Genomic DNA, 25,571 nt, shown 5'->3' with positions numbered 1-25,571 from the left:
TCATTCCTTTATCTAGATGGGCAGTTGCTGCTGATCCCGACAGAGCCTCATAAATGCACACAAACTCCTATTCATCCTTCAAAACCCAGCTGTGTATCCCTCCTGTTACCTTTCTGGAGAGAGTGACTCTGACCTGCTTAATGCCTCCCCCATATACCACACGTACTTTTCCTGCCTGAGCATATTAATCTGCCATCACTGCTCGTGACCAAGTGCCCACTAGACTGGGTTCATTGTAGGCAGAGGCCTATATCATTCATTTTGTTTCATGCCCTGATGCTTAATACAGAGTGAGTGCTCAAATGTTTGGGAAGCTACCCTGTTCCCTCCTCGCCCTATACCTAGTCCTTCACTTGGTCCAGCTAGGGAATTCTTCCTCTTTGATACCCCATGGCTGACACTTTCTGGCTTTGAGGTGTGGCCAGGCTGGAACCTCTCCCACTCCGCACCCCCCCTCCCCCAATAGAAGACGCTGGACCCATGCCTAGTGGAGGCCCTGGATGGGACCAGCCCATATCTTTCTCCCCTCTTGGAGCTTGGAGATCAGAAAAAGGACTTTTCCTTACATCATCTTTCTGTGCCTCAGTTTCATCAGCTGTGAAATGGGGATACTCCTTAAATCTGCCTGACTTCGTGTTATGTGTGATTCAAGTATTAATAACGCGTGCCGTGTGCTCAGTGCTTGACTCATAGTAGGTTCTCAATAAAATGGCCATCGTTACAGTAATAATTTGCCCCCTGCTTTCCCGGCCCCCAGCCACGCTCTGAGCCTGCTGCTCTCAGGGTTTTGGCTTGCACAAAGGGGGCCGAGATCATGGCTTGCTCTTGGGTGGGCTGGGCCCAGGGCTCTAGGCGGAGCTAGTTCTAGGCGCCAGCTTGAGCCCACCTACATACCTACCCTCTGTCATGGGGGCTGGGGGAGAGGGTGAGGCTGGCCTGTTGCCAGCACCCCTCCTCCCTGCTACGACACCCGAAGCCTGGGCCTCGAATTCTGCTGTGAGCAGGGCTCTGGGTCACCCGCGTTTAGTGGGTCTGGATTTGGGGATCCTTGAGAGACGGTTTCGACCTGTTGATGGTGTCTTGCTTGGCTTGTCCTGCCAGCCCACGCTGAGTCCTGGATGGTCTTCCTGAGTTTGGCTGAGTCAGGAGCACCCAGCCTTTCCTGGGTCGCAGGAGGGGCTCAGGTCTCCCACGTGTGCGCCGTGGGCACCCTGCTTTCCATCTGACAGAGACCCGCCCTGAAGTCATCACCTTCCACAGCTCTCTGCCCACCCCGTCCCCAGGCTGGCCCGGCCGAGCGGGCCCTGTGGTCCCTGCCTGGGGGCCTGGACCAGACACAATGTCTGCCTTCACGGCCAGGGGCCCCGGGGGTCCGGCCTGTTGAATTCGCAGCCGCTAAGCCCTTTCTGCCATATGTTCCTGTTTTCCTAATAAGTCCGGGTTGTTAGTGGGGAGGCGGGGAGGCCCCAGGGCAGCTCAGAAATAGTCACATGATTGTGAAATACAAGAATCCTAGAAAGGGTATCTCCCAGCGCCTCTATCTCGTCCTCCCTCCCCCTCCTCCTGTCCCCTGACTGCGGAGGTAATTGTAGACACCCAGCCGGCTTCCAAGGCGCAGGAAGGCATCTCGGGCCTGGCGGGAGCTGTGCCCGCCCCGGGCCCTGGGGGGCGTCAGGCTGGGGGCTTCAGGGGCCCGGCGCCAGAGAACAGGGTGCGTTTGTTCGAACCGAAACTTGGCGGGCTTGCCAGGGCCACTGCGGGGATGCTGAGGCCCTCAGTGTTTGTCTCCAGCCCCGGGAGGGCTTGTAGGGGGACCCTTCCCTGGCCCCGTCTCCGCCCCTGGGCCTGGACGGGCATGCTGGGCTGGGCAGCTGCCTGCTGGTGTGTGTGTGTGTGTGTGTGTGTGTGTGTGTGTGTGTGTGTGTGTGTGTGTGTGTCTGGTGGTGTTTTTTTTTTTAATTCCTCCTCTTCTCCGTCACCCTGCAGAAGAAGGCCGAGGCTGCACATCGGATTCTGGAAGGCCTGGGGCCCCAGGTGGAGCTGGTGAGCTGGGGAACAGGGTGGGGCGCTCTGGGAGGGGGTGGGCAGGGGGGCAGGTGGGGGTGAAGGGAAGGAGAAGTCGTCTGTTGCCAAGCCCTGCCCTGTCCTCGGAAGGGGGCAGGAGATCCACCCTTCGGATGAGAGGGGTGGGCAGGCCGCACTGGGGGTGAGAAGGGGTGCATTGGCGCTCCAGCTACGCTCCCAAGCCCAGCCAGTCGGGCTGCAAGATTCACCAGCTGGAGTCCAACCCATTTGGCCTGTAGTTTATCGTGGAAAGCCCATACTCTGGGCCCGGTCCTCTGAGTTCATCTCTCAGATCTGCTACTTAATAGCAGGTGTCTTAACCTCTCTGTGCCTCAGTTTCCTCATCTGTAAACTGGGACTAATAATAACACACATCCCACTGGGCTGTAGTCAAGGTTAACCATACTGAGTTTTGGAAAGCCTGATGGAGAGTAAGTGCTGAGCGTTAGTTCTTGCTGCTGTTGTTATTATTACTGTTGTCAGTATCATTTGACTGATGGGAAGATGCCATGTCAGCAGCAGAGCTGGGAAGCAGACTCAGGCCTTTTCTCTCTCAGGCACCCGTCACCCTATGTGTCACCAGAGATAGGAAACAAGGGAGCACCGAAACTCCCGGCTGGTGGCCTTGGAGTCCTGGGAGAAATGGCTAGAGTGCCCACCCGCCTGGGACCGTCACTGTCCCACCGAGCGGGTGGGTGCAGAGCCACGGGGGGCAGTGCGTGGGGACACGCACATAGGATGGATGTGAGGGATCCCCGTGCGTGTGTGCGTGTGCAGGCTGTGGGGTGGAAAAAAATCGGACGCATTTGGAGCCTAATTTTAAACTTGGCTTCACCGTGTGTTTGCCGAGTGGCCTTGGGAAAGGGACTCAGTTTTCTCATCTGTGAAATGGGGAAGCCGAGGATCTTGATGAGGGAGCGCTGAATTGGTGCGGGGAAAAGGCTCACTGACGCAGCTCTTGGCCTGTGGTGAGCATTCAGTGTCGTGGACCCTTAGGAGGGAAGAGCTCTTTGCTCTGGAGTTTCTTCTGCAGTGACAGCTGCCCCTCAACCTGGGGTCCGTGTGCTTAGGCCACTAAGAAACTGTGAGCAGCTGGCCTCTTACTGCTCCCAGGTCCTCTCAGGGGGCAGAGCCAGACAGGGAGTGGGGGGCTCCTACGGCTCAGGGGAGGGGCCCAGGGCCTCTCCTGGGGTGGGTGACAGGCTCCCAGCCTGCGGCCTTGCTTCCCTTTGGGCATGCTTTCTGGGATGTCTCTAGCAGCCTCTTTTTAAAAAAATTTAAGTAGCGTTATTGAGATGTAATCCACATGCCATACAATTCACCCATTTAAAGAGTACAAGTTAGTGGGTTTTCGCATATTCACAGATGTGCACAGCCATCTCCATAATCGATTTGAGAACATTTCACCATCTCAAAAAGAACTTTGTTCCCTGAACTATCACCTCCTTATCTCCCATCCCCCCCCCCCCCCCCCCCCCCCCTTCCTCCCCCTCCCTCCCAACCAACCACTAGTCTGCTCTCTGTCTCTATGGGTTTCCCTCTCCTGGACATTTCGTATCAGTGGAATCATACAATACGTGGCCTTTTGTGTCTGGTTTCTGTCACTCAGCATCCTGTTTTTAAGGTTCATCCATGAGGTGTAGCCTGTGTTGGTGTTTCATTCCTTTTTATGGCTGAATCGTATTCCATTGTACGGATGGACCACATTTAGTTTATCCATTTATTCATTGGTGGGCGTTACGTTGGTTTAGCTTTCGGACATTATAAAGGAAGTGGCTGTGAACGGTAATGTACAGGTTTCCATGTGGATGTGTGTTGCCCTTTCTCTTGGGTAGATACCTCGGCCTGGACCTGCTGGATCGTGTTAATTCTGTGTTTACTCTCTTGAGGAATGAATTACCAGACGGTTTTCCAGAGTCACTCCACTGGTTTCCGTTCCCACCAGTAAGCTGCTGTTGACCTCGGTTTCCCTTTCTTGCCAATGGGCCTGGCGGGACTAGAGGCGTCGCCCAGCCATCTGCAGCCCTGGAGGCTCTCCCTCTCCCCTTTCCTGACCTAATTAGTCCTGGAGGCTCCTGGGCAGGGGGCTGGAGTGTGAAGGGAGCCGCTGAGAACAGGGCGTCTGCCGGGCTCACAATTTCAGTGATTCTTCCCTGGGTCTCTGGGGGCGACGAGGCTGTCCTCTGCTCACAGTAGAGGTAGAGGCTTCCTCAAGGCTGGTGGCGCAGGAGGCCGAGGTCTGGGGGGGGCGGCGTGGCTGTCACCGGAGCGCTCTAGAAGCTCTAGAAGGCGGTGGGCTTTTGCCTTGGTGGCCTTCCGTGGGGCTGGAGAGGGGCCTCACATTGCCAGGGCACCTGCTGTGTGTCAGGCCTTGTGGAAGCGTCACCATCCATTTTCTAGGTGAGCCTCAGAGAGGGCAGGGCCTTGCCCAGGGTCACACAGCACGAGACGAAGCGGGGAGGTGTGCTGAGCCCATGGGGTTGTGGCTGACCACTTCTGCACTGGTCTGCCCTCTGTCTTGGTTACCACAAGGCCCGAGTGACCAGAGGCGTCCTCCAAGCAGAGGCAGCTCTGAGGCGTACCCTCAGCAGGGCCTGCTTCGGGCCACCGAGGAGTCCGAGCTCAGGCCAGGAGGAAGGGCCCGGGGCTGCTCACCCCGGGTCTCGGGTCGCTGGGCTGCACCTCGCGGAATCCAGTTCCCTGGAGCTGTCGCCCATCTGCAGCCCGGGGAACAGTCAGCCGAGGAAGACAGTGTTGAGTGCTCTGTGGCCTCCCTGGTGGGGAGGCCGGGGCCCGGGAGAAGCCCACGTGGGAGAGGTAGATGATGAACAGCGCGGACGGCTCCAGGCAGGGCTCTGCGCCCTGGGGACCAGGCCTGGCCCCGAGCGGGCAGCGGGGGGAGGGTGTGGGCAGCCCCATCCCCCCGCCTCCTCGCCCTGCCGCTTTGAGTACTGGTTTCCTTCCTGTTCAGAGGTGTTATTTTAAGAAGCCGTGTCACCAGAGGGCTGAGGGCCAGCGCAGACACTCCGTTTCTAGCAGCTCGTCCGCCCGGTTCTTCTCCGCCACCCGCCGGCCGCCTGCCGTCAGGTCTGGAGGGGACCCTCCTTCCTTCTCCCCGAGACCCAGCTTCTCTTTCTTAGTCACTTCCGTCTGGGGCCCTACAGTCTGGCACATCCTCCCCTTTGTGCTCCTTCTCCCTCCGATTAGTTGGCTGCACCCCCATTTCTAGAGGAGGAAATGGAGGCATGGAGGGGGCGGGCCTTCCTGCAGGTACCCTAGGCCCCCCAGCCTCGCTCCTCTGGGGTCCGCGGCAGGGACTTTCCCTCTTAGGTCTCGCGTCCCCTTGGCGGGGGCTGGAAACCTGGGAGGTAGCAGAGAAAGCTGCTGTGGGTGTGAAGGCCAAGGTGGCCGCATGGCCGCTGACTGGGGACATGCCTCCTGGGACAGAAGGAGGCCTTGCCTGGCCTTGTGTGTTCCCCTGCCTGCAGGTGGTGAGGAGGGGCATTAGGGGGGATGCCCTCTGGCCCCGCCCTCCCCTCAGCAGTGCACCAGCCAAGGAGGTGTCATGATCCTTCCTCACCCCTGACCCACTCTCACGTCTTCCGAGGCGGCAGCCCGTCACCATGGCAACAGACAGCCAGCGGAGGCTGCCCTGGGCCCAGAGGCTTCCCTTCCCGCCCAGGTCTCAGTGTACCTCGAAGGATGCCCAGCGAGCGCCTCCTTGGGGGACAGCCCCTGTGGTCAGAGGCAGCGCACCCCACAGTGCTCTCTGACTTCTCCCTGGCCTTTTGCCGAAGGCCACGTGGAGGGGCGCGGTGCTGTGTCCTCCTCTTACCCAGCGGGGCTGGAGGGTGAAAGTGATTCCTTCCCCCGCGAGTCTGGCGGGTCAGAGGCGGGCTGGGACCCCGCTGCCCTCCCAGAAGCCGGTCTCCCCTTTTCTGGCCCATCCCATTTTGTAGAAACGGGCCGCCGCCCCTCCCCCCGCCCATCACTGGCACCCGGGGGCTCTCTATGTGGTCCTTCGGCCCCTCCTGGCCTCCTTAGACCGTGGAGACTTTGCCATCTTTAAAAGCAAAAAAAAGCAGTTGAGTCACCAAGTCTGACATTTCCTGGGCTACTCGAAAGCCCAGTGAGGTAGGTCCTATTTGCTCTACACCCATTTTCCATATGAGAAAACCGAGTCCTGGAGTGTTGAAGGCATGTGTCCAAGGTCACACAGCTAGTGAAATTGGGGTGCATCTGTTCCTGGAAACCGAACATTTAAGCCATACTCATTCCCGCCCGGCCTGTGTTTTATTGGCTTGTGAGGAACGTAAAGGACCGGGCACAGAGTCACCTGGGGTTAAACACGGGCATTTGATGCCCTGGAATTCAGCACAGGCATCTTTGTGGGGCTCCTTGCTGTCCTGAGATGTGGGATCTCCACCATGTGCGGTAACGTCTCGCCCCTCTCTGGTTGGGAAGTTTTGCAGTGAGTCTGACGGTGGTCTCTCCTGTTGCCTTCCTGTTCAGACACCCAGAGTGGGGGTGGGGAAACCTCCCCATTTTGAGCCAAGCACCTTGGAAGGGCAGCTGACCCAGTGTGGCGGGACATGGCCTGTGCTAGCCATGAGGCGACATCTCCATCCCAGGTGGAGCAGCTGGACTTGGGGCCTGCAATTACCTGAGTAATGGTGAACTGTCATGGAGGGAACCTGGGGGACACTGGGAGAGAGGTGCCATTGTCCTCAGCCAAGGCTGAGGTGATTCCCAGGGCAGCAGAGGCCCCTCCTTGAGGACCCTGCCCTGTCCACAGAGAGCAGGAGGCCTGTCCCTGGGGACACGGCAGGTTGGACCTGTGGCCATGCTGCTTGTGGGTGGTCCCCATCGGCTGGGATGATGTCAGGAGGTGTATTCAGGTCCATGCTCAGGGAGAAGTTCAAGGGTGGGGCCTGACGTGCCTTCTTCCCTCACCCCGGGGCCCTGCCCTGAGGCTTCAGGACACCATGTCTCCATCTTCACCTGCCCAGCCTGACCCGTCACACTCTGTACCTGGTTTTTGTACCACAGTCATCCATGGCTGTCTGGGAGGCTCCTGCTACCTGTGTGGGTGTGTGAGACAGAGAGAGGGAAGGAGGGGAGAGGGAAGGGAAGAGAGGGCAACACAAAAAGAGACACACAGAGACATAAAGAGGGGGACATGCAGAGAAGGGAGCAAGCAGAGAAAGGGCAAACCCCTTCCTCCAGGGCTGGAGCTGAGAGGCGGGATGCCTCATCTCTTACCAGCCAGAGGCAAATGTTTTAACTTCTCAGGGACTAGATTTTCTCACCTGTAAAATGGGGATGGTAATTGTATCAGTCAGCGACTGCTGTGTAACAAATCAGCCCCAAACATAGTGGTTTGAAACAACAACGTTTTGCTGTTTTCCGCGAGTGTAGAAGTCAGCTGAGTAATTTCTCTCGACTGGGCTCAGCTCACTCACATCCGTGGGCAGCTAGGAGGTCAGATGGCGGCTCACGGTTTTGCTGGGATGGTGCTGCTGTCCTCCATGCAGCTCTCTGCCAGGCTACACTTGGTCTCTTGACGGGGGTTGGGGGGGGGCAGGCGAACAAGAGAGGAAGAAAGAGCAGAAACGCCTCGTCTGCTTTCATGAAGTTTGCATCTGTCCCACTGGCCAAAGCAAGGGCGTGAGTGGGTACGGGGGGAGGGGCAGGAAAAATTGCTTCCATGAATGCAGTCACTGCACCCTGATGGTGATAATGACCCTGAGACTTCTTGGACCTCTCAGTCTGCCAGGCGCTGGGCTGAGGGCTTTGCACGCATTACCTCCTTTGATCTTCACAACTCTCTGAGTTTAACCCCATTTACAGATGAAAACCTGGGGCACAGATGGCTTGAGTAGCTCACCCAGAGACACACAGCTGGAAAGTGGCAGAGCCGGGATGCGAACCCGGGGGTTAGCCCCTAACTGCAGCGCTGCCATCCAGCCGGGAGATAACACGACATCGAGCTCAGCTCTTGCCCCATCGCAGACGCTGCAGCGACTTCCTCCTTTTCATTTGCGGATTTGTCGCTGTATGTGCGCCCAGTTCATTCATTTCTCACTGCTGTGCAGTCTTCGAGGTGTAAACGCGTGCTAACTTATTTCTTCCTCTTTCTGGAGGTGGACACTTAACTTGCTTCTAATGCGTTGCTGTTATGAACAACGCGGTCCGGGCATTCTGGCGTCCATCTCCTGGCGGGACACAGTGCCCGACCGCTTCCAGGGCTTCCGCGGTAGGGGAAGGGGGTCACAGGGCACACGCATTTTCATCCTTTCACATCTCCGGGACACGTGTACCTGCGTACGTTTCTATCGGCCATGTGCACGCCTTCCAGTGTCCTCACGTCTTCACCAACCCCTGGCACTCTTTGGCTGTTTTATCTTCTGCCGGTCAGCGGTGGTGACGGGGCATCTCACGGTGCTTTGGCAGTCTTCCCCGTTCAAGACCATTGCTGATCTCAGCTTCCCTGGGATGTGTGTGCTTGTCCCTGGGCGCTCAGGCCAGCCCTGCCCCATGCCCTGCAGAGCAGCCACGGCAGCCACTGCGGTGAGGGCTCATGGTACCCACAGCTGTGCCCAGAGAGTTACAGCCTGTTCCTCGCCGGGGCTGAGGGCTGGGTCCCTGTGTTCCGTTTCATGCCTGCCGGCAGCTGGTTCCCACACCAGTGGATGGCTCCCTGGTGCCAGGGCCTGGGGCGCTGCGGCTGAGGGGCCGCAGGGCTCTGCAGTGGGGTAGTAGCCGGCCCAGCTCGCACCGGCTGCCCACAGCCCAGGCCCGGCTCCGACGCGCCTCCCTGTCTCTTTCCTTGCAGCCATTGTACAACCAGCCCTCCGACACCAGGCAGTATCATGAGAACATCAAAATGTGAGTACCTGTGGGCAGCCCTGCAGATGCACAGCGGGGTGGGGGCCTAGGGTGGGATGTGGGTTCTCAGTTCCCAGCGGGCTCCCAGCCAGGGCCAGGTGCTGGAGGAGGGGATGGAAGGGGGCAACCTGGGCAAGAGTTCCGGGCCTAGGATGGAGAGGCCTGCGAGGCCAGGGGAGGGGCAGAGGGCGTGGCCCCGTGAAGCTTTGGGGAGAGACCTGGGCTTGGGGAGGGCGGGCCAGCTGCACGCACAGCTCTGGAGAGGTAGAGGAGGAGGGCTGTTAGAGTAGGAGCAAGTTGCCGGGGGAGGGGGGGGGGAGGGGGCTCAGGGGGGCGGGGGCGGCCATGGAGCAAGCAGGGGCCCATGGTTTGGCCTCTGATGTAAGCATATTCGGGACTGGCCTGTGGTCTGCACAGGGTGTCCATCTGTGGTACAGCCCAGTGTGGAGCAGCGGGGAGCACTAATCCAGACCCAGAGGCTTTGGAGGGGCCAATATGACGTATCCCAGTGACGGGGCCTTTTCCCAGATGGATGCTAGAAGCGAAAAACTATCAGTGAAGTGCCCCCCACAGTTGGTGTGGGCCGAGCTGGCAGAGCAGGGACAGCCGGACTGTGCTGGGGACCAGTGACTTTATGTGTTTAAGCTGGGAGCCAGGTATTGGAGGTGTGGCTGCCGGAAGGGGGCTGGCTTTTTTCTTGGGATGCATTAGTGGGAGCATAGCCTCCTTGGCTGAGGAGGGGATATTACCTCATGTTGTTAACCAGGAGCCCAAAAGGTAAAAGGGGTCTTGCCCCTTGAGGAACGTGTGGCTGCAAGCACTCCGGGACTGTTAGCTTAGAGGAGACCCTTTGGGATCACAATCATTGAACTGTTCAAGGTTCATTTTTGTGTGACCTCAGGAGGGCGGTGCTTAGCTGGTCCAGTGGGCAGTCCAGTTTGGTCTGATTGTCTGAGCTTCCTTGGGGTGGAACTGCAGGGTGTACGTGCAACAGTGAGCTCCCCATCCCCGGAGGCATGCAAACCTCCCGATGGTTTTAAACTCCCCTGGCTCTGGACTAGTTGTTGCAGAGGTCCCTTCTGTTGTAGTTTCTGGACTCGAGTGACTAGTCTAGGCTCTGGTGACCAACACGGCCACCCACCCCCGAGTCTCTGATGGAGCAACCTAGAAAATCCCGTGTTGCCAGCAAGGTCCTCGGCCCTTTTGGGCTCGAGAGCACCTGCCGAGGATGCTTCACCTGTATTGCCGGCCGTCACTCAGCCTGTGGCTGGCAGGGGCTGTGGAGTGTCCTGTACTGGGAACACTGGTGTAGTGCTAGGCTTTCTGCGTCCCACGTGGCCTGTGCTTCTGTCTGGCCTTAGAGCGTGTTCGCTGCTCAGGTACCAAATCCGTCTCAACTTTACACGGTTTATTTTCCAATCAGGCCACCGTAGTCTTTATAAGCTTCCTGGGACCTGCCTCATCGTGGGGACAACTGCTGGGAGTGGGGGAGGCCCAGATGGGTGTTAGGTGAGGACAAGGGGGCCTTTCGGGCCTGTCACAGCTGGTTTAGGTGATGGGGGTGAGGTGTTCTCACCTGGGCAAACCTGCTGGGAACATTCGCTCGTTCAATACTTACTACACTTACTGTGTGCCCGGCCCTGTTCTAGGGACCTGGGGATTCAGCTGTGAACAAGACAAAGTTACCCATACTTTCATTAAGTTTTATCTAGCAGGGGAGACAGAAAACAAGTGAGTTAATAAGTGAATAAGAAAACATCAGCTAATAAAAAATACTGTGGTCACATAGCTATCTTAAGCTCTTTATGCTTTAATATACCTAGTTTTATTTTTCCTTTCAGCATAACAATTTTGATAGCAATATTATTACACTGAAACTTTTACATAAGTTTTTCCACTAAACTAAAAATGAGTACTATTTTAAGCCGAATAATGTGGATGACTTCAGGCTATAAAAACAGCCATAGAATCCAAACAGCAAAGGAAAAAGGTATCCCTGCAAATAATACTAGCAAACAAGGTACTGCTACGTCTCTAAGTAGAATACAACTATAAGCTTATTGAACCAACGCCCTATTTTTATATCCCATAATCTTCATCGGAGGATGGCTCTGGTCTACTAGAGTACATTTTGGCTGTGTAAGTAACTGCCGAGTGAAATTTGTTCCAAATCTAAGTCACAGATGGACAGATGTTTAAGTGTAAAACATAGAGGTAAATAATTTTAAGATTTTTCCTGTTATAAGTGGTCAGCTTTATGTTAGAAAAATGTATCTGTAAGCAAGTTATTTGAACTGATTTCTTCTTAGAACGTTAATGTTTTTTCATAGTTTGCCTCTGAAATCATAATCACTTCTGTAATTTTAATTTCAGTGTGGTCATCATTAAGTCAGTGCAGTCATTTACTTTAAAAAATGCTGTGAAGATGGCAAACAGGGTGATGGGAGAGAAAGTAAGGGGGGACTTTAGCCAGGGAGATCAGGGCGGGACCTAACAGTTGAGGGAACCTTCGGGGACTGTGCCAGCTGGAGTGTAGTCCCCCAGGCAGGTAGAAGAGGCAGTGCAAAGGCCCTGGGGCTGGACAGAGCACTCGGGTATGTCCCGAGGGGGTAGGTGAGGGAGAGGAAGGCGCCAGCCAGATCACGCAGAGCTGGTGAGGAGTTTGGGTTTTATCATCTGTGCGAAGGGAGGCCAACGATGAAGTTTATGCCGAGAAGTGATTTGATTGGATTTTGGGGAGCCGATGGGCCAGGGGCATGTTGAGAGCCCCAAGCATCTGGCTCGTGTGGCTAGTCACGTACTACCAGTGCCTTGGTTGCCCCATCTGTGAGATGGGTTGCTGAAGATTCAATGAATTACTATCCCTGAAGTGCTGAGCTCGGTGTCAGGCGTGTAGGAAGCGTTCTGTGATGTTTGTTCTTTTTACTTAACCAACAGAGACCAAGAGTTATCCCTCAGTCATTCACTCAAATATTCAAATATTTATGAGCACCTGCTCTGTGCCAGCCGCTGTTTGGGTCCTGGGGAGACAGCAGTGGATGAGGCCCGCCATTCTGGTGCTGCAGACAGACAATAAATAAATACGCCTGTGATAGAAAGACAGCTTGATAAGGACAATAAGACAGATCAGGCTGGGGCTGCGTCTCAGGGCGCAGCGCTTCACCAGGTCACCCCAGCCGGGCCTCCCAGCCTCTCTCCGGCTGCTATAGTTGCCGCCAGGTGGAAGGTTATCCCCTCCCCAAGGGACCTTGCCCTGTCAGTTTAATTTCTCAGTGTTTGCGCGCGGGGGCCGCGGAGTTAAAGTTAATTTCACGCTTGACTTCCTGCTGCATTGGCAATTGCGGATGTGTTGAAGTCACCTGTACCCACCTCGACTGCTGTCCTCTGCCACCTGCCTCTTCGGGAGGTGTGGGGATGGCCACCCCTGCTCCCGGCGGGGTCGGGGATGGGGGAGGCGGGTGACTCACTGTGGGGTCTTAGCCCCAGGTCTCGGGACTGACTCCTCAGACCTCCCAGGCTTTGGGAAGCAGGGGAAAGGGCAGGAGATGGGGGCGGGGGCAACCCCAGAGCCGCATCAGCCCGTGCTCCCTGGAGGGACTGGCCTCCTCTCTGCAGGCCGGACCTGCCGGCAGAGCTCGGAGCTGAATTCACTGGGTTGGGGAGCCCACAGGTGATTCGGTGAAAGGGCATGGGATTGATGCAACGGTGATTGTTGAGGCTCCTGTGTGTTCTGCTGTGGCCACCCCTTCACCTGGTGTCCTCTCCTCCCCTCGGGGCCTGGAAGCCTGCTAGCTCCTGGTAGCTCTTCCTTCCCAATTTTCTGGTCTTCAGACTGATTTTTCCCCTCCTCAGCCCTCGTTGAGGGCTGGCTGATGCCCTGGGGCCGTGCAGGTGGAAAGGGTGCTCAGGACCCAGGTTACTGTTAACAGGTCCTTGTGGTCTTGCTCTGGAGGTTCAGAGATGTTAAGTAACTTCCCCAGGGCCTCACAGCCGAACTCCTAGACCAGCCCAATCTGCGCACCCACCTGCTTCCCTCTCCTGGGTCTGCAGTCCGGACTCTGCCGCTCGCTAGCCCGGTGACCTCGGGCAAGTCACATCACTTAGCTTGTCAGTAAGTTGGTCTCCTTGGCGTCGTCTTGCATGGGAAAAGTGCTTGGCCCCTAGTAAGCATGTTTTGGACCATCAGTCACCCCGGTCTGACAGGCTTTTCCCAAAGCATTCAGGGCCCTGCATGGGCTGCTTCCCCCACAGTCGGGGGTCTGGCTCTCCCTGAACGCCCCTCCTCACTCCCTCCAAATTCACTGTCACCCTTACTCCCCCAGAACCCAGTATTCTCCTCATTTCCCTCTGCCCACCCCATTCCTTTACTTCTCCCAAGCTTCATCTCAAACCTCTCCTCCTCCAGGAAGCCTCCCCTGATTGCCCCCACACTTTCCTTTTTCAGAACTCCATAGACCCCAGGGCCAGTCCCACCCAGGGCCTGGCCAGGCTCTCCTTGAACGTCCACAGACTTTCCAACTCCTTTTTCCTCCTTCCTGGTTCCCGTTTCTCCCCCTAGTCCAGTGTCAGCCGACAAGGCCAGTATTTCTTCACAGGCTGTGCTTTTTTAAACCCTGCCTTCTCCAGGAGATTGAGATATCCTTTGCATCCTATAAATGCCTCCACCGGCAAACTCATCACACTGCTGGTCTGTCGGTCCTTCCAGAGCCCTCTGGACTCTGTTCCCTATTTTTGGACAAAATCTCAGCAGAGAAGATTTGTCTGCAGTATGCCATTAGCAGCTGCAATACCTAAACACTTCTTGGAACAAAATAAACACTCAAAAAGTGTTTGCCAGAAGAATGTTGGACAAGTGGTCACCCCAAACCAGATGTCTAGGGGCTTGCGAACCACGCAGATGCATGCCTCCAGGGCGGGAACAAAGTTAGAGGGGAAAGGGCTGGTGGGAGGCGGTAGGGAGTGGTGACGCCTGGGGTGAGTGGTGAGCTCCTCACGCTTTTTTTTTAAGGGACAGTTAGTTCTTAGTTCCTTGTCTGTAGCCACGAGGGAGCGTGGCCAGGCTGCCTGATTTTTTTTTTTAAAGAGAAGCTTTATGTTGAGCTTTTTATGATGCAGCTTCTGATTTTCAATACTGGCAACAAATGCAGATTTTTTAGAAAGCACCGCAGTCCAAACACAACAGTCTCACGAGCTGGCTCCACTCCGTGCACTGCGCCCATTTGCAACCTGTGGACTTGACATTTGTCCTCTTTGGCAGTAAGCGGATGCTTCTGGGTGCCAGCCACGGTGCTTGCTTTGGAAGCAAACCCGGATCAGCAAAAGGGAGAATTCGTGCCCTCTGGTAGCTGTGGGGAACAGAGGCGGCTCCGTGCATCACCTCTGCCCCCACGAGTCTTTGCTCTCACCGAGGCCTCTTCAGCTCGAAGCCACAGCACCGAGCTTTTTGAAGCTGTTACAGGCTGTGCAAGTTTCCTCGGGCTGCCAGAGCCTGTCCCAACCACCTGGGTGCCTAAAAACTAGAGCAGTTCATTTTCTCTCAGCTCTGGAGGCCAGAAGTCGGGAATCCAGGTACCGGCAGGGCCTTGATCTCTTGCAGACGCTAGGGGAGGATCCTTCCGTGTGTCTTCCAGCTTCTGGTGTTTGCTGGCTTCCTTGGCGACCCTTGGCCTGTAGACACTTCACTCCAATCCTCCGTCTTCACGTGGCCTTCTCACTGTGTCTTTTCATGTCATCTTCCCTCTGTGTGTATCTGCCTCTCTGTCCAAATTGCTCCTTTGTATAAGGACACCAGTCATATAGGATCAGGGCCACCCTATTGACCTCATGCTAACTTGATGACCTCTGTAATGACCTGATTTCCTGATGCGGCCACATTCTAAGGTATTGGGGGTGGGGGGTCAGGACCCCAACATCTTTTTTGTGGGGGGACACATTTCAATTCATAACATACACCAAGCCCCCTGCTAGCTCTAAAGTAAATTGTCTTTGATCTCACTATGGCATTTCAACATAGGTCTTGTCCCTCTTTTTTGTTTTTTTTAAGTCTAATTTAAAATAGCTAGATTTACAGAAGAGTTGCCGAGGTAGTACAGTGACGGGGGTTGGTTGCAGGAACCCCGTGGGTACCAAACTCCGCGATGCTCAAGTTCCTTATGCAGTCGGCCCCGTAACTGGGGACGTGGAACGCATGGACCGTACTAAGAATTCCCCGTATACCCTCCACCCAGCATCCCCCAGTGCGAATATGTGACACGAACAAGGTACATTGATCAAAACTACGAAAGGGACAGCGGTACAGTCCTAGTAGCTAAACCACAGACTTCCTTTGGATTTTCCCAATTTTCCCACTAATGGCCTTTTTCTGGCCCAAGATCTGATCCAGGTTCCTGCTCTGTATTTCGTCCTCATGTCCCCTTGGTCTCCACTCTGTGATAATTTCTCAGTCTTCCTCGATTTTCCTGACCCTGACCCTTTTGAAGAGGACTGGTCAGGGATTCTGCAGAATGTCCCACAATTTGGGTGTGTCTGATATTTTCTCAGGAGGACGCTGGGTTTGTGGATTTGGTTGAAGAGTCCCACAGAGGTGAGGGGGTGCCCTTCCCATCATGATATATCGGGAGCACCCAACGCCCTGACTGGTGGTGTTTATGTCACTACAGGTGGTGTTGACCTTGACCCCTTGCTCAGGGAGGTGTCAGCCGTGTCTCCACCGTTGAGTTGCTGTCTTTCCTGTCCCTACTCTGTGCTTTAGAAGCAGGTCACCATCCAGCCTACTGTCAAGGGGAGGGGAGTCCAGCTACACCTCCTGGAGGGGGAATATCAAAGAATTTGTGGGCACAAGTTAAACTGCCACAATGATTAGTAAATATTTGGGGGAAATGCTTCGAGGCTATGCAAATTTCCTGTCTCTCCTCAAAGTTTTGCCGACTGATTTCATGTTCATGCAAGGGTCTAGCCTGCGGTAATTAGCACGGTGGTATCTAATAGTGATTTTCAACTTCCCTCAGTCCTTCTACGTTTGTTAATTGGAATTCTGTAAGGAGCATTTGTCCCTCCTCCCTCCTTTATTTATTTATATCCGTGTGGATGCATGGTTATTTATTTTATTCTTCGGGCTATAATCTAGTACTAGCGTTATTTATTTTGCCTCTCAAATTGTTCCAGCTTTGGCCGTCAGAAACTCTTTCTTTACTTAAAAATGTTCTGGGCTCATCTTGTATATTTCCTGCCGCAGCTCTGGATGCGGCCATTCCTCCAGGGAGAAATGGCTCTTTTTTTTGTTTTCCTTTGTCCGTGCTGCACGTGCAGCCTGTGGGATCCCAGTTCCCTGACCAGGGATCGAACCCACGCTGCCTGTACTGGAAGCATGGAGCCTTAACCACCAGACTGCCAGGGAAGTCCTGAGAAATGACTCCTTTTATTGGAGAATGGTGTTAGACACCAAGACCTCGGTACTAGTGGGCTCATTGCTCTGGGCTGTCATTGCTTCTTGGCCTTCTCAGCTGCCGTCTCCAAGTCCAAACCCTCTCCATTGCCGCGACCCACAAGGCCCCTGTACAGCCGGCCCTGTCACCCTCTCAGCCGTCCTCCTCCTTCCTGTCGCTCCCCTGCGTCCCTGCCTAACACTCTCCAGCCACATGGGTCTTCTGTCTGTTCTTCAGACACTCTGAGTTTGTTCCCACCTTAGGGCCTTTGCACTCCCAGTGCCTTCTGCCAGGAGTGCATCTCCCTCTGGATCGCCCCACAGCTGGGTCCTCCTGGTGATCAAGATATCAGCTCGCAGCCGTCTCTGAGAGACTTTTCTGCACCGCTGAATCTAAAATAGCTACACCCTCCCCTCCCCCAGTCACTATCCCACCCTCCACATAAGTTCCTGACTCCAGGATTATCTTGCTTATTGTCAGCGTGGCCCCTCTAGGCGTCACCTCCATGAGGGCCGGGGACTTTGTCTTGTTCACCTTTATGTCCCCAGGGCCCAAAACAGTGCCCGGCGCATAGTAGGTGCTCAGTAAACATTTGCTGAATGACTGAGGAGACGAAAGCACAATGCTACTGCTCCCATTATTCGGATGAGGAAACTGAGGCTGAGCCCATCTGAGATTTGTTCAGAGACACCTTGCTGTGGAATAAGGGGTTGTGGTCTCAGCCTGTGTGACTGAGGACCCCCAGCGCCCGTCCTGCTGGGGAGGGGGAGGCTGATGTGAAGTATCAAGACCTCGAGGCGGGAGGCCTGGCTGATGGGAGGCGAGACCGGAATGACCCAGGGAGCCGAGGGTCCCCTCACTGACCCTCCTGGAAGTGGGCGTGGCCTTTCCTTGTCAGGAGATGGGTGGAGACAGGGCTGAGCTTGGTTGGGGTCCGCAGGTGAAGAGGGACCATGCAGGCCCATCAGCATCTCCGACTTGAGACCAGGTAGTGGGGATGCCGACCTCCTGCTGGAAATCACTGCGAGGCCTGGGGACCCTGGTCCACCCGGGGACGAGGTGTGCTGGCAGACGCCGACAGCCGCTGGGAGGTGGGTCTCTGAGGCCGTGGTGTCTGTTTGCGGAGGATGAGGGAGCAGAGAGCGACTCCCCACGGGGTCCCCAGGGCGGGTTGATTTCAGGCCCTTCAGCCCCCGGGAGGCGTGTGTTGGGGGAGCTTCCTCATCCGTCAGGGCCTGGAGTGTCCTCCTCTTTGTCTTTTTCCTGAGGTTGGGGTCCTGGGGGCCCACAGGTGCCATACCTCCTGGAGGCTGGACGGGGCGGGGCTCTCGGTCATCAGTTTGTAAGCTTTTGGTAAGAGTTTGGATGCAGCTGAGAATGTGAGCAAGTTGGGGGACCCCTCCCCAGAAAAGTTGATCTTGTTGTACACCTGGCTGGGGGGCAAGCAAGTTCACGGGCCTGGTGGGCTCTTCGGGGCCCGTCTGTGACCCCCGCAGGCCCCAGCTGCTACACGCTGCTGTGCGTCGGAAGTTGTGGGGAAAGGGCCGAGGGGAAGGGGGTGCTTGGGGGTGAGTCTTCCGTCCTCTTCCGTATCGGTCCGCATGTCTGAGTCTCCCTCTGCCTCCTTCTGGGCCTCCATCCCCCTTAATTTGTTTTTTATTTTATTGAAGTATAGTTGGTTTACAACATTGTATTAATTACTGCTCTACAGCAAAGTGATTCAGTTATACGTACATGTACATTCTTTATTAATATTCACTGTGGTTTATCACAGGATATTGGATGTAGTTCCCTGTGCTGTACAGCAGGACCTTGTTGTTCGTCCATCGCCCCCCTTTCTTTGAATCTTGTCTTCCTCTGCCTTTCGGCCTGTTCCCCTCTGTCTGTCTGTCTGTCTCTCTCTCTCTCTCTCTGCCAGGCCCCAGGCCCCTCTCCCTCTGTCCTCATTTGGGATCTGATCTCATCCACCTCTCTGTCGCTCCCTCTCCCTCTGTCTCCCTGCCTTCCTCTGGAGCTCTGTCTGTCTTTTTATTCTCCCTCATTCCTCGTCTTGGTGTCTCTCTCCTGTGCCCGCCTCTCTTTCTCTCTGAACAGCCCGCATCTCCCCGGGGAAGCGCCCGCTGCCCTCTGAGCCCGCAGTGCTGTGTGTGGCCTCCTTGGTTGAGGGCTTTGATGGCGAAAGGGGTCTGGCTTCCCTGAGCTGAGGCATGAGACCCCTCAGGTGCTTCCTGGGCTTCCTGCTGTGCTGGCTCCCACCAGCTTGTCGCTGGCTTGTCCATGTCACCCCCACCCCAGGGGGCCGGAGCAGGGGCTTGGTTGGAGGTGGCTTGGGGTCACAGAGGCCAGACCCCAATACCCTGCCTCTGTGCAGCTGCAGGTCTCGGGGGCTTGGTCTCCCCGGCCTGCGTTTCTAAGGCTGTGGCAGTTTCTCTGTGGCCAGTTTCCTGTGGCAGGTGTGGCTGACGGGAGAGGGGAGCCTGGGTGCGTGTAGGGGTGATGGCAGCTCCGGGGAGGGCAGGAAGCCACAAGACCTCGACCCCCTTTGGAACCCTCTTTTCTGCAGACCACGCTCAGCCTAGGTGTGGGTGGGGACACCTTGTACGTGACGGGGGAAGGACACACATTGGCAGTTCGTGGCTCACCCTGGGGGGTCTACGGATGTGTCTTAGCTCACCGGGAGCCAATAGGGGCAAGTAGGGGCAAACTTCAGCAAGGGACGGAATTCCTGAAAGCCTGCATTTCTGACCTGCCCGGTTGGCCGTTTGCATCCTCCTTAGAAACCAGGCCATGCGGAAAAAGTTAATCTTGTACTTCAAGAGGAGGAATCACGCCCGGAAACAATGGGTAAGTCATCACCTCGTCCCCCACCCCTGGAATCTGTTCTGCTGCCCCCTCCCCTCCACGGACCAGGCTTCCTTGAGAGCCGAGACCGTCCAGGCCACTCAGGCCACACCCACCGGGATCCCTGGGTTCTGCAGCTCATTCCTGCGTGGCCAGGGTGTGAAGAAAAGCCAAGGGCAGTGAGAGAAATGGGAAAAGACAGCAGCTGCTTCCGTGAAGCTGGGGGCTCAGGGCTCGGCTGCCTCAAGGAAGCTGGGGTGTGAGTGGGTGGGGGCGCTGGGAACTGTGCCCCTCCTTTTCCAGCCTGGAAGGGGAGAAAGCAAAATGTTGGCCGGGAAAATTGGTTCCTTGTCAGAGGCCCTACTGTGGCTATTTTAGGCAGAAAGAGAGAAGTTTGTTGGCAGAGGTGGAAGGCTGGGGGGGGGCTGTGTGCTGGGTGGCGGTGACTGCAGGGCGCTCCCTGAGAAATGAGCTTTGCCCAGCCCGCTGTGCCCATTCCGGGCTCAGGAAAATCCGGGCCCAGAGAAGCAGTGAGGCCCCCCTTGCTTAGAAAGTGGTACGGACTCCTGCATCCCACCGCACACTCTGCCATCTCAGCTGGGAGGCATGCCCAGGGCAGGGGAGCACATGTGAAAGAACACCTTTTGTTGTGGTTTAGGGTGGGCGTTTACGTCACCGATTCACTGGGTGAGGTTAGGGCTGAGTGATGGAGGGGGAGTTACCCATTAGTATTCTTTCAGCTGTGAGAGGAAGAAGCACTGGCTCCGATGGGCTTAAACAGTAAAGGAGTTTGTGTAGCTGAAGAAGTCCACTGAGTGGAGTTCAGGAGTGGTTTGATCAGGTTGCACCTTCATTTCTATGCCGTTTTTCTTCAAGTCTGCATATCAGGACATTGACAAGCTGGTTTTCCTTTGGGACCTGAATTTCTACAGCAGGTTTGAGTCCTTCTAGAGCCAGAGACAGAGCTGCTCTTTCTCAGACCATCTCACAAAAGCTCTGATTTCACCACTTGAGGGCCTCGGTCCCTCTGAACCAGTTTCTGAACCCACCCTGCTCTAGCCTTAGACCTCGGCTGGGCCCTTGGAGAAGGGATACATTTCTGGCCCACATGCTGGGCGACTGGGAAGCTGGTTGGGCGGCACCCTAGACCCCAGGGCCCCACGGGGTGAGAAGTGGTGGGCTTCCCTTTTCTTTCCAACCTCCTCAGACTCCCACATTGACTGGATGGTGACCAGAGGCGCCTGGCTGGGTAGATGGGGTTCATGAAACGGGGCATCCCATCTCATTCATTGAGTTAAGAAATATTTACTGAGCACCTGCTGTGCGCCTGAGTGGAGGAGACGCAGTGACAAGTGCCGTGCAGAGGGATGGGGTCGGGGACAGCCTGGATATCCGACCTCGGTACTGAGAGAGGAATGACCAGAAAGGACCACCCGTGTGAATGTCTGGGGGTGTGAGTGTCAAGGAGAGGGCGCAGCAAGTACAGAGGCCTTGAGGCAGGAACTGGCCTGGGGGGTAGCACAGGACAGCATGTAGCAGGCAAGCCTGAAGTACAGGGCACGTGTGGGGGGCTGTGGTCGAAAATCATGGGCGCCAGGTCACCTGGAAATGGAATGTCTAGATTTTACTCTAAATACAGTCGGACACTTATTCTTGATGTATTCTTAATAAAGAATACAAAATCTTTAAGAATTTTTAGTTATTCGGAAAATTTGACAGTGATACAGGAAATCTGACAGAAGAGTAACAGTGAACACCTATAAGCCCGCTATCTGGAATCCATCATGGTTAACATTTCTTTATATTCGCTGTGTGTGTGTGTGCGCGTGTGCGTGTGTGTGCGTAAGTATGAATGTTTTTGTGTTGAGCTGTTAGGACGTAGGTGCAGACACCCAGACCCTCACCTGGAACACTTCCTGGAGGAAGGAAATTCTCTCTTTATCACACCTAACGATTCACAGCGTTTCCTGATTCACAGCTTTTCCCCTGTAGTCCTGCCCAGGGGTGGGGTTCCTTTGGGGCTGGAAGAAGGAGATCTGATTTACATTTTTAAAGGATCCCAGTGGCTGCTGGGAGGTGGAGTTGGGTGGGTGTAAGTTGTTCAGAAATCTCCCAGGGCTCCTTGTGGAGGGGTCCCTTGAGGGGATGGAGGGGAAATGCGCTTATTTAAAGATAGAGGAACTGGAGAGACTTCTAAGAAATTCTGGGTTCGCTTTGTGGCCAAGCTGAGCCCATCTTAAGAGAGGCCCTTGTGAAAACGAATTCCTAAACCACAGAAGCTGCAACAGGAGGGCGTCTGGAATGATCTCATTCTTCTTCTTATATAAATGAACCCAACGCCCCATGCATCGTCATCAGCAAGGACTGGGAGGGCGCTTGGCCAAGACGGGCCCCCTCAGATCTGCATGCTCCCCGCCCGCCCCCCCCCCCACCCACCATGTCAGTCAGGTCCCCTTCTGTGGGGCCCTCACTCCTTAGAGGTTCCTGGGACCCACGCTGCCCTACACTCCTGCTCTGCCCAGAGAGCTGAGGCTCTTCCCCCAGAGGGGCACCCCACCCCAACAGGAGCCTCCACCAGGCCTGCCCCGTCCTCCCCTGGGAAGCTGAGCTCGCCCGCCCCACGCCCCCTGAAGCCGCTGAGATGCGCAGATTCAAACCCTACCCACCATACCCTCTGTGAGTGATCTTGGGACAGCCGTCTTGCCCTAAGCCTCACTTTTCCTCATCTGTGAAATGGGGTCATGGTGGGGCTGCAGGAAGGGTTAGCGCAGTGCCTGGCGGGGGGAGTGTGTGTGACTGATGGCCTGGCAGGATGGGTTAGTCAGGGGTTGAGCTCAGCCTGGACGGTGGGTGTATTCATTTCCTGGGGCCGCTGTAACAAATGACCACAAACTAGGTGCCTTAAAACAACAGAAATGTATCCTCTCACTTCTGGCTCTAGAGGCCAGAAGTTCAAGATCAAGATGGGAGCAGGGCTATGCTCCCTCCAGAGGTGCTAGGGGAAGCTCCTCCCTGCCTCTTGCAGCTCCTGGTGGTTCCAGACAGTTCCTAGCTGTGGCCACATGACTCCCATCTCTGCCTACATCCTCAGCTGGCCTTTCCCCTCTCTTCTCTCACACGGACGCCTGTCACTGGATCTAGAGGTCACCCTAATCCAGGATGACCTCATCTCAAGATCCTTAATGGCATCTGAAAACACGTTTTTTCAAATAAGGTCACATTTGAAGATTCAAACCCCCTAACCTGGGGGTTAGGATGTGGCACATCTTTTGGTGGGGGGGGGGTGTCACCATTGAACCCACTACAGTGGGCACTGGCATATTTTCAGCATAGTCTGCCTTATCTCTTTCTCCTGGCTTGTCCCCACTTTCCTTTTTTATCTATTTCTTTTTTAGAGACGGCTAAAGTTTTGCTCACTCCTCTCATATCCCTCACACCTCTTATTTTTCACTTCTGGGCTTTTTCCTGACCTGCCCCGGCATCCGTGACTTGCTTCTGCAGCCTGAGTTACAGGCAGCAGGACAGGGGCTGGGAGAGCTCGACCTCGTCACCGTCACGCATCGCTGAACACGCAGGACAGCCAGCAGGGGAGCATTCTCCAAGTCTGTGGTGCCTGGGCCGCTAAGCCCAGCAGAAGGCCTTTGCATGAGGCTGCAGGCTCCCTGGGGTGACCAGGTGACCACAGAGGCCAGTTCCTCTGGCCAGTCAGCTCCAACCACCTCCCTAACACTTCCCTCCTTGTGCTCTGTCCGTCAGCCTGAGGCTGTCTTCCTCAGCTTTGGGGGTACCTCCTGGTCACCCCATCTCTCATTGTTTCCCTAAGTGTAGAGCTCCATCCTGACACACCTGGTGGGGTAGGAGGGGTTCAAATCCTGGCCCTGCTTGGTGACCGGGGCAAATCATTTAATTCCTGGTCTCAGGTTCCTGTTCTGTTTGGTGGGGATTATAGTAACACACACCTCATCAGGCCACTGAGTGAAAGGCTGCAAGCAGTGTGCTCACAGCAACGCCCGGACTGCAGTGGGTGCTCAGAGCCGTCACCTGCAAGCTGACCCTAAAATTCATGGGGACCCCAAATAGACAAAACAATCTTGAAAAAGAACAACCAGGTTGGAAGAGTCACTTGCTGATTTCAAAACATCTCACAAAGCTACAATAATCAAAACAGCATGGTTCTAGCCTAAGGACAGACATGGAGACCAATGGAACAGAATAGAGAGGCCAGAAACAGGCCCTCACATCTGTGGATGCTGGATTTTTGACAGGTGGCCACGTCCAGTCAATGAGACAGGACCATCTCTTTCAACAAATGGTGCTGGGACAATAGGACTGCCACACTCACAGGAATGGAGTTGGATCCCACCTCACAGAATTAACACAAACAGTAACTCAAAATGAATCAAAGACCTAAATGCAAGAGCTAAAGCCGTACAATTCCTAAAAAAAAACCCATAGGGGTGAATCTTCACGACCTTGGATTGGGTAGCGGATCTTGGGTGTGACACCAAAAGCATGAGCAGCAAAAGGAAAAGTAGACGTACTGGACTTTATCAGAACAACCATCAGGATCCTGACCTCCCGTCCCTAATTGTGTGATCCCGGGCTGACGGCCCTGAGCTCTGAACTCCTGCCTCTACAGAGGGGATGGCGGTCATGGCCTTTTGTTGTTTGGGAGAGTCAGTCGCGGGAAGGACTCAGCTCTGTGCCTGGCATGTGACACAGTGGCACTTAGCGAGTGTCAGCGGCGATGCTGATTGATGGTGATGATGATGCTACGAAGAGGAATTCCCACTGAGGGTGACCTGTTTTCATAACACACACAGACTGTGGTCGCAGGGGCCATCCTCCTTTCCCTCTGCAGATTCTTGCTCCTGGCACCCGGCAGACTAGCTTAGCAGTGCTCCAGCCTCTGAGGTGTGAGTGTGACTGTGAGAATGTGTGTATGTGAGTTTATGAGTGAGTGTGTGGGTGTGAGTGTGTATTGTAAGTGTGAGAATGTAAGTGTATGTATTTGTCCACGTGAGTGCATGTATGTGTAAGGGAGTGTGCATGTGTTATGTGTGAGTGTGCATGTGTTATGTGTGAGTGTGTGCATGTGTGTATGTGAGTGTGTGACCTGCTTTCTTCCCTGGCCAGTGGGGCCACTATGTGGACACCCCCTGGCAGGGTCATTTCTGCCCCAGGGAAGGGCCGCAGCCACTGCTGTGTTCTGTCCCGAGGCGCCCCATGCCCTCGGCCCTCAGTGGATGGACAGCACCTCCAGTGCACAGGCCACAGCAGGTGGCACTGTGGTTAGACGTGGAGGGGGACTTCCTCATCCTGGACAGTCCTCAGGAGCTGCTCACGTCTTTGCGTGTGGTGCTTGGGGCTGGGCAGTGTGGCTGCGGGTGCCCGCACGGCTGTTCCTGTCCCTTGCTCCACGAGGGCCCCAGGCAGGGCTGGGGCGTCTTGCTGGCCGCCCTGCTCACCCCTCCACTGGGCAGCTGGTTGGTGGCCCTGCGGGTTTCTTGCCTATCTTCACGGGTAACTGCATTCTTTTCCTCTGCTGGTTTTTGGTGAACATGTTCTCGCCTTTTCCCCATCTGACATATTTTCTCGCTCTCACCCATCAGATCGAGGCCTCTCTGGCGGGGCTGAGAGCGTGGGGAGGGAGGGTCCCCTGCTCTGATGGTGGGCTGGGCTGGGTTTCCTTCACGCCCGTTCTCACCCTCAGGGGCGCTGCTCTCAGCACCTTGCCACGAACGTGTGTGGCTATTGTCTCTACTGGAGCTTGACCTCCCAAGCGTTCTTGGGGCAGCCCACATACCTGGGGAGCCCCCGGGAGCTGAAGGTCGAGTTCTGCTCCTCAAAGCTGGCCTGACGGCCACTTGGGGACCATCACGCCGCTGGGTTTGTTGAGGACCAAGGTCACAAGCTGCCTTGGTCAGAAGCTGAAATTCAGGATGGGGAGGGGTGTCTGGGCACGAGGACCAGAGACGGGTTTTCTGATTATGCTGAAGTGTCGAGGAGGCATTCAAGCGGGACTCCCAGACCATGCCATCTGTCCACGGCAGCTGTTAGAGACGGGGAGATCGGGTCTCACGGACAGCCAGATGCTCCCTGCCTGCTTGAGGTCCGGGTCACCTTGGAGACTCGGAAGCCAGGCAGCTACACTCTGGGCCGGGCCGGGGTCTTTTCTCTAAGGAAGGACATACACCAGGAAGCACTGTGGTTAGACTTGGAGAGGGACTTCCTTGTCTTGGATGGGCGGCAGCTTGAGTCTTCACACCCAGTCCTTGGGCGTGGGGAGCATGGCTGGTTCACACCTGGTCCTTGGGCGTGGGGAGCATGGCTGGTTCACACCCGGTCCTTGGG

The 25,571-nt window shown here is 55.5% G+C and overlaps 1 protein-coding gene across 32 annotated transcripts in view; it reads left to right on the top strand.

The window, feature by feature from the left end:
• NCOR2 (nuclear receptor corepressor 2) overlaps positions 1-25,571 on the top strand; it is a 223,482-nt gene that overhangs the window by 100,227 nt on the left and 97,684 nt on the right. For 29 of the 32 annotated variants that reach the window (XM_029221371.1, XM_029221462.1, XM_029221430.1 and 26 more), the window contains 3 exons: positions 1,987-2,043; positions 8,900-8,952; positions 19,154-19,220. In XM_029221371.1, the coding sequence (XP_029077204.1) occupies positions 1,987-2,043; positions 8,900-8,952; positions 19,154-19,220 (177 nt within the window). Of the gene's footprint in view, positions 1-1,986; positions 2,044-3,650; positions 5,152-5,188; positions 8,120-8,899; positions 8,953-19,153; positions 19,221-25,571 lie in introns of those variants that run through there. The other 3 variants (XM_029221603.1, XM_029221611.1, XM_029221524.1) reach the window with 3 other exon arrangements.

The sequence above is a fragment of the Monodon monoceros genome, unplaced genomic scaffold (genome assembly GCF_005190385.1).
Source record: "Monodon monoceros isolate NGI ecotype Baffin Bay Population unplaced genomic scaffold, NGI_Narwhal_1 Super_Scaffold_1, whole genome shotgun sequence".
Lineage (NCBI taxonomy): Eukaryota > Metazoa > Chordata > Mammalia > Artiodactyla > Monodontidae > Monodon > Monodon monoceros.
The sequence above is the reverse complement of the archived record's forward strand: the minus strand, read 5'-3'. Positions and strand labels throughout refer to the sequence as shown.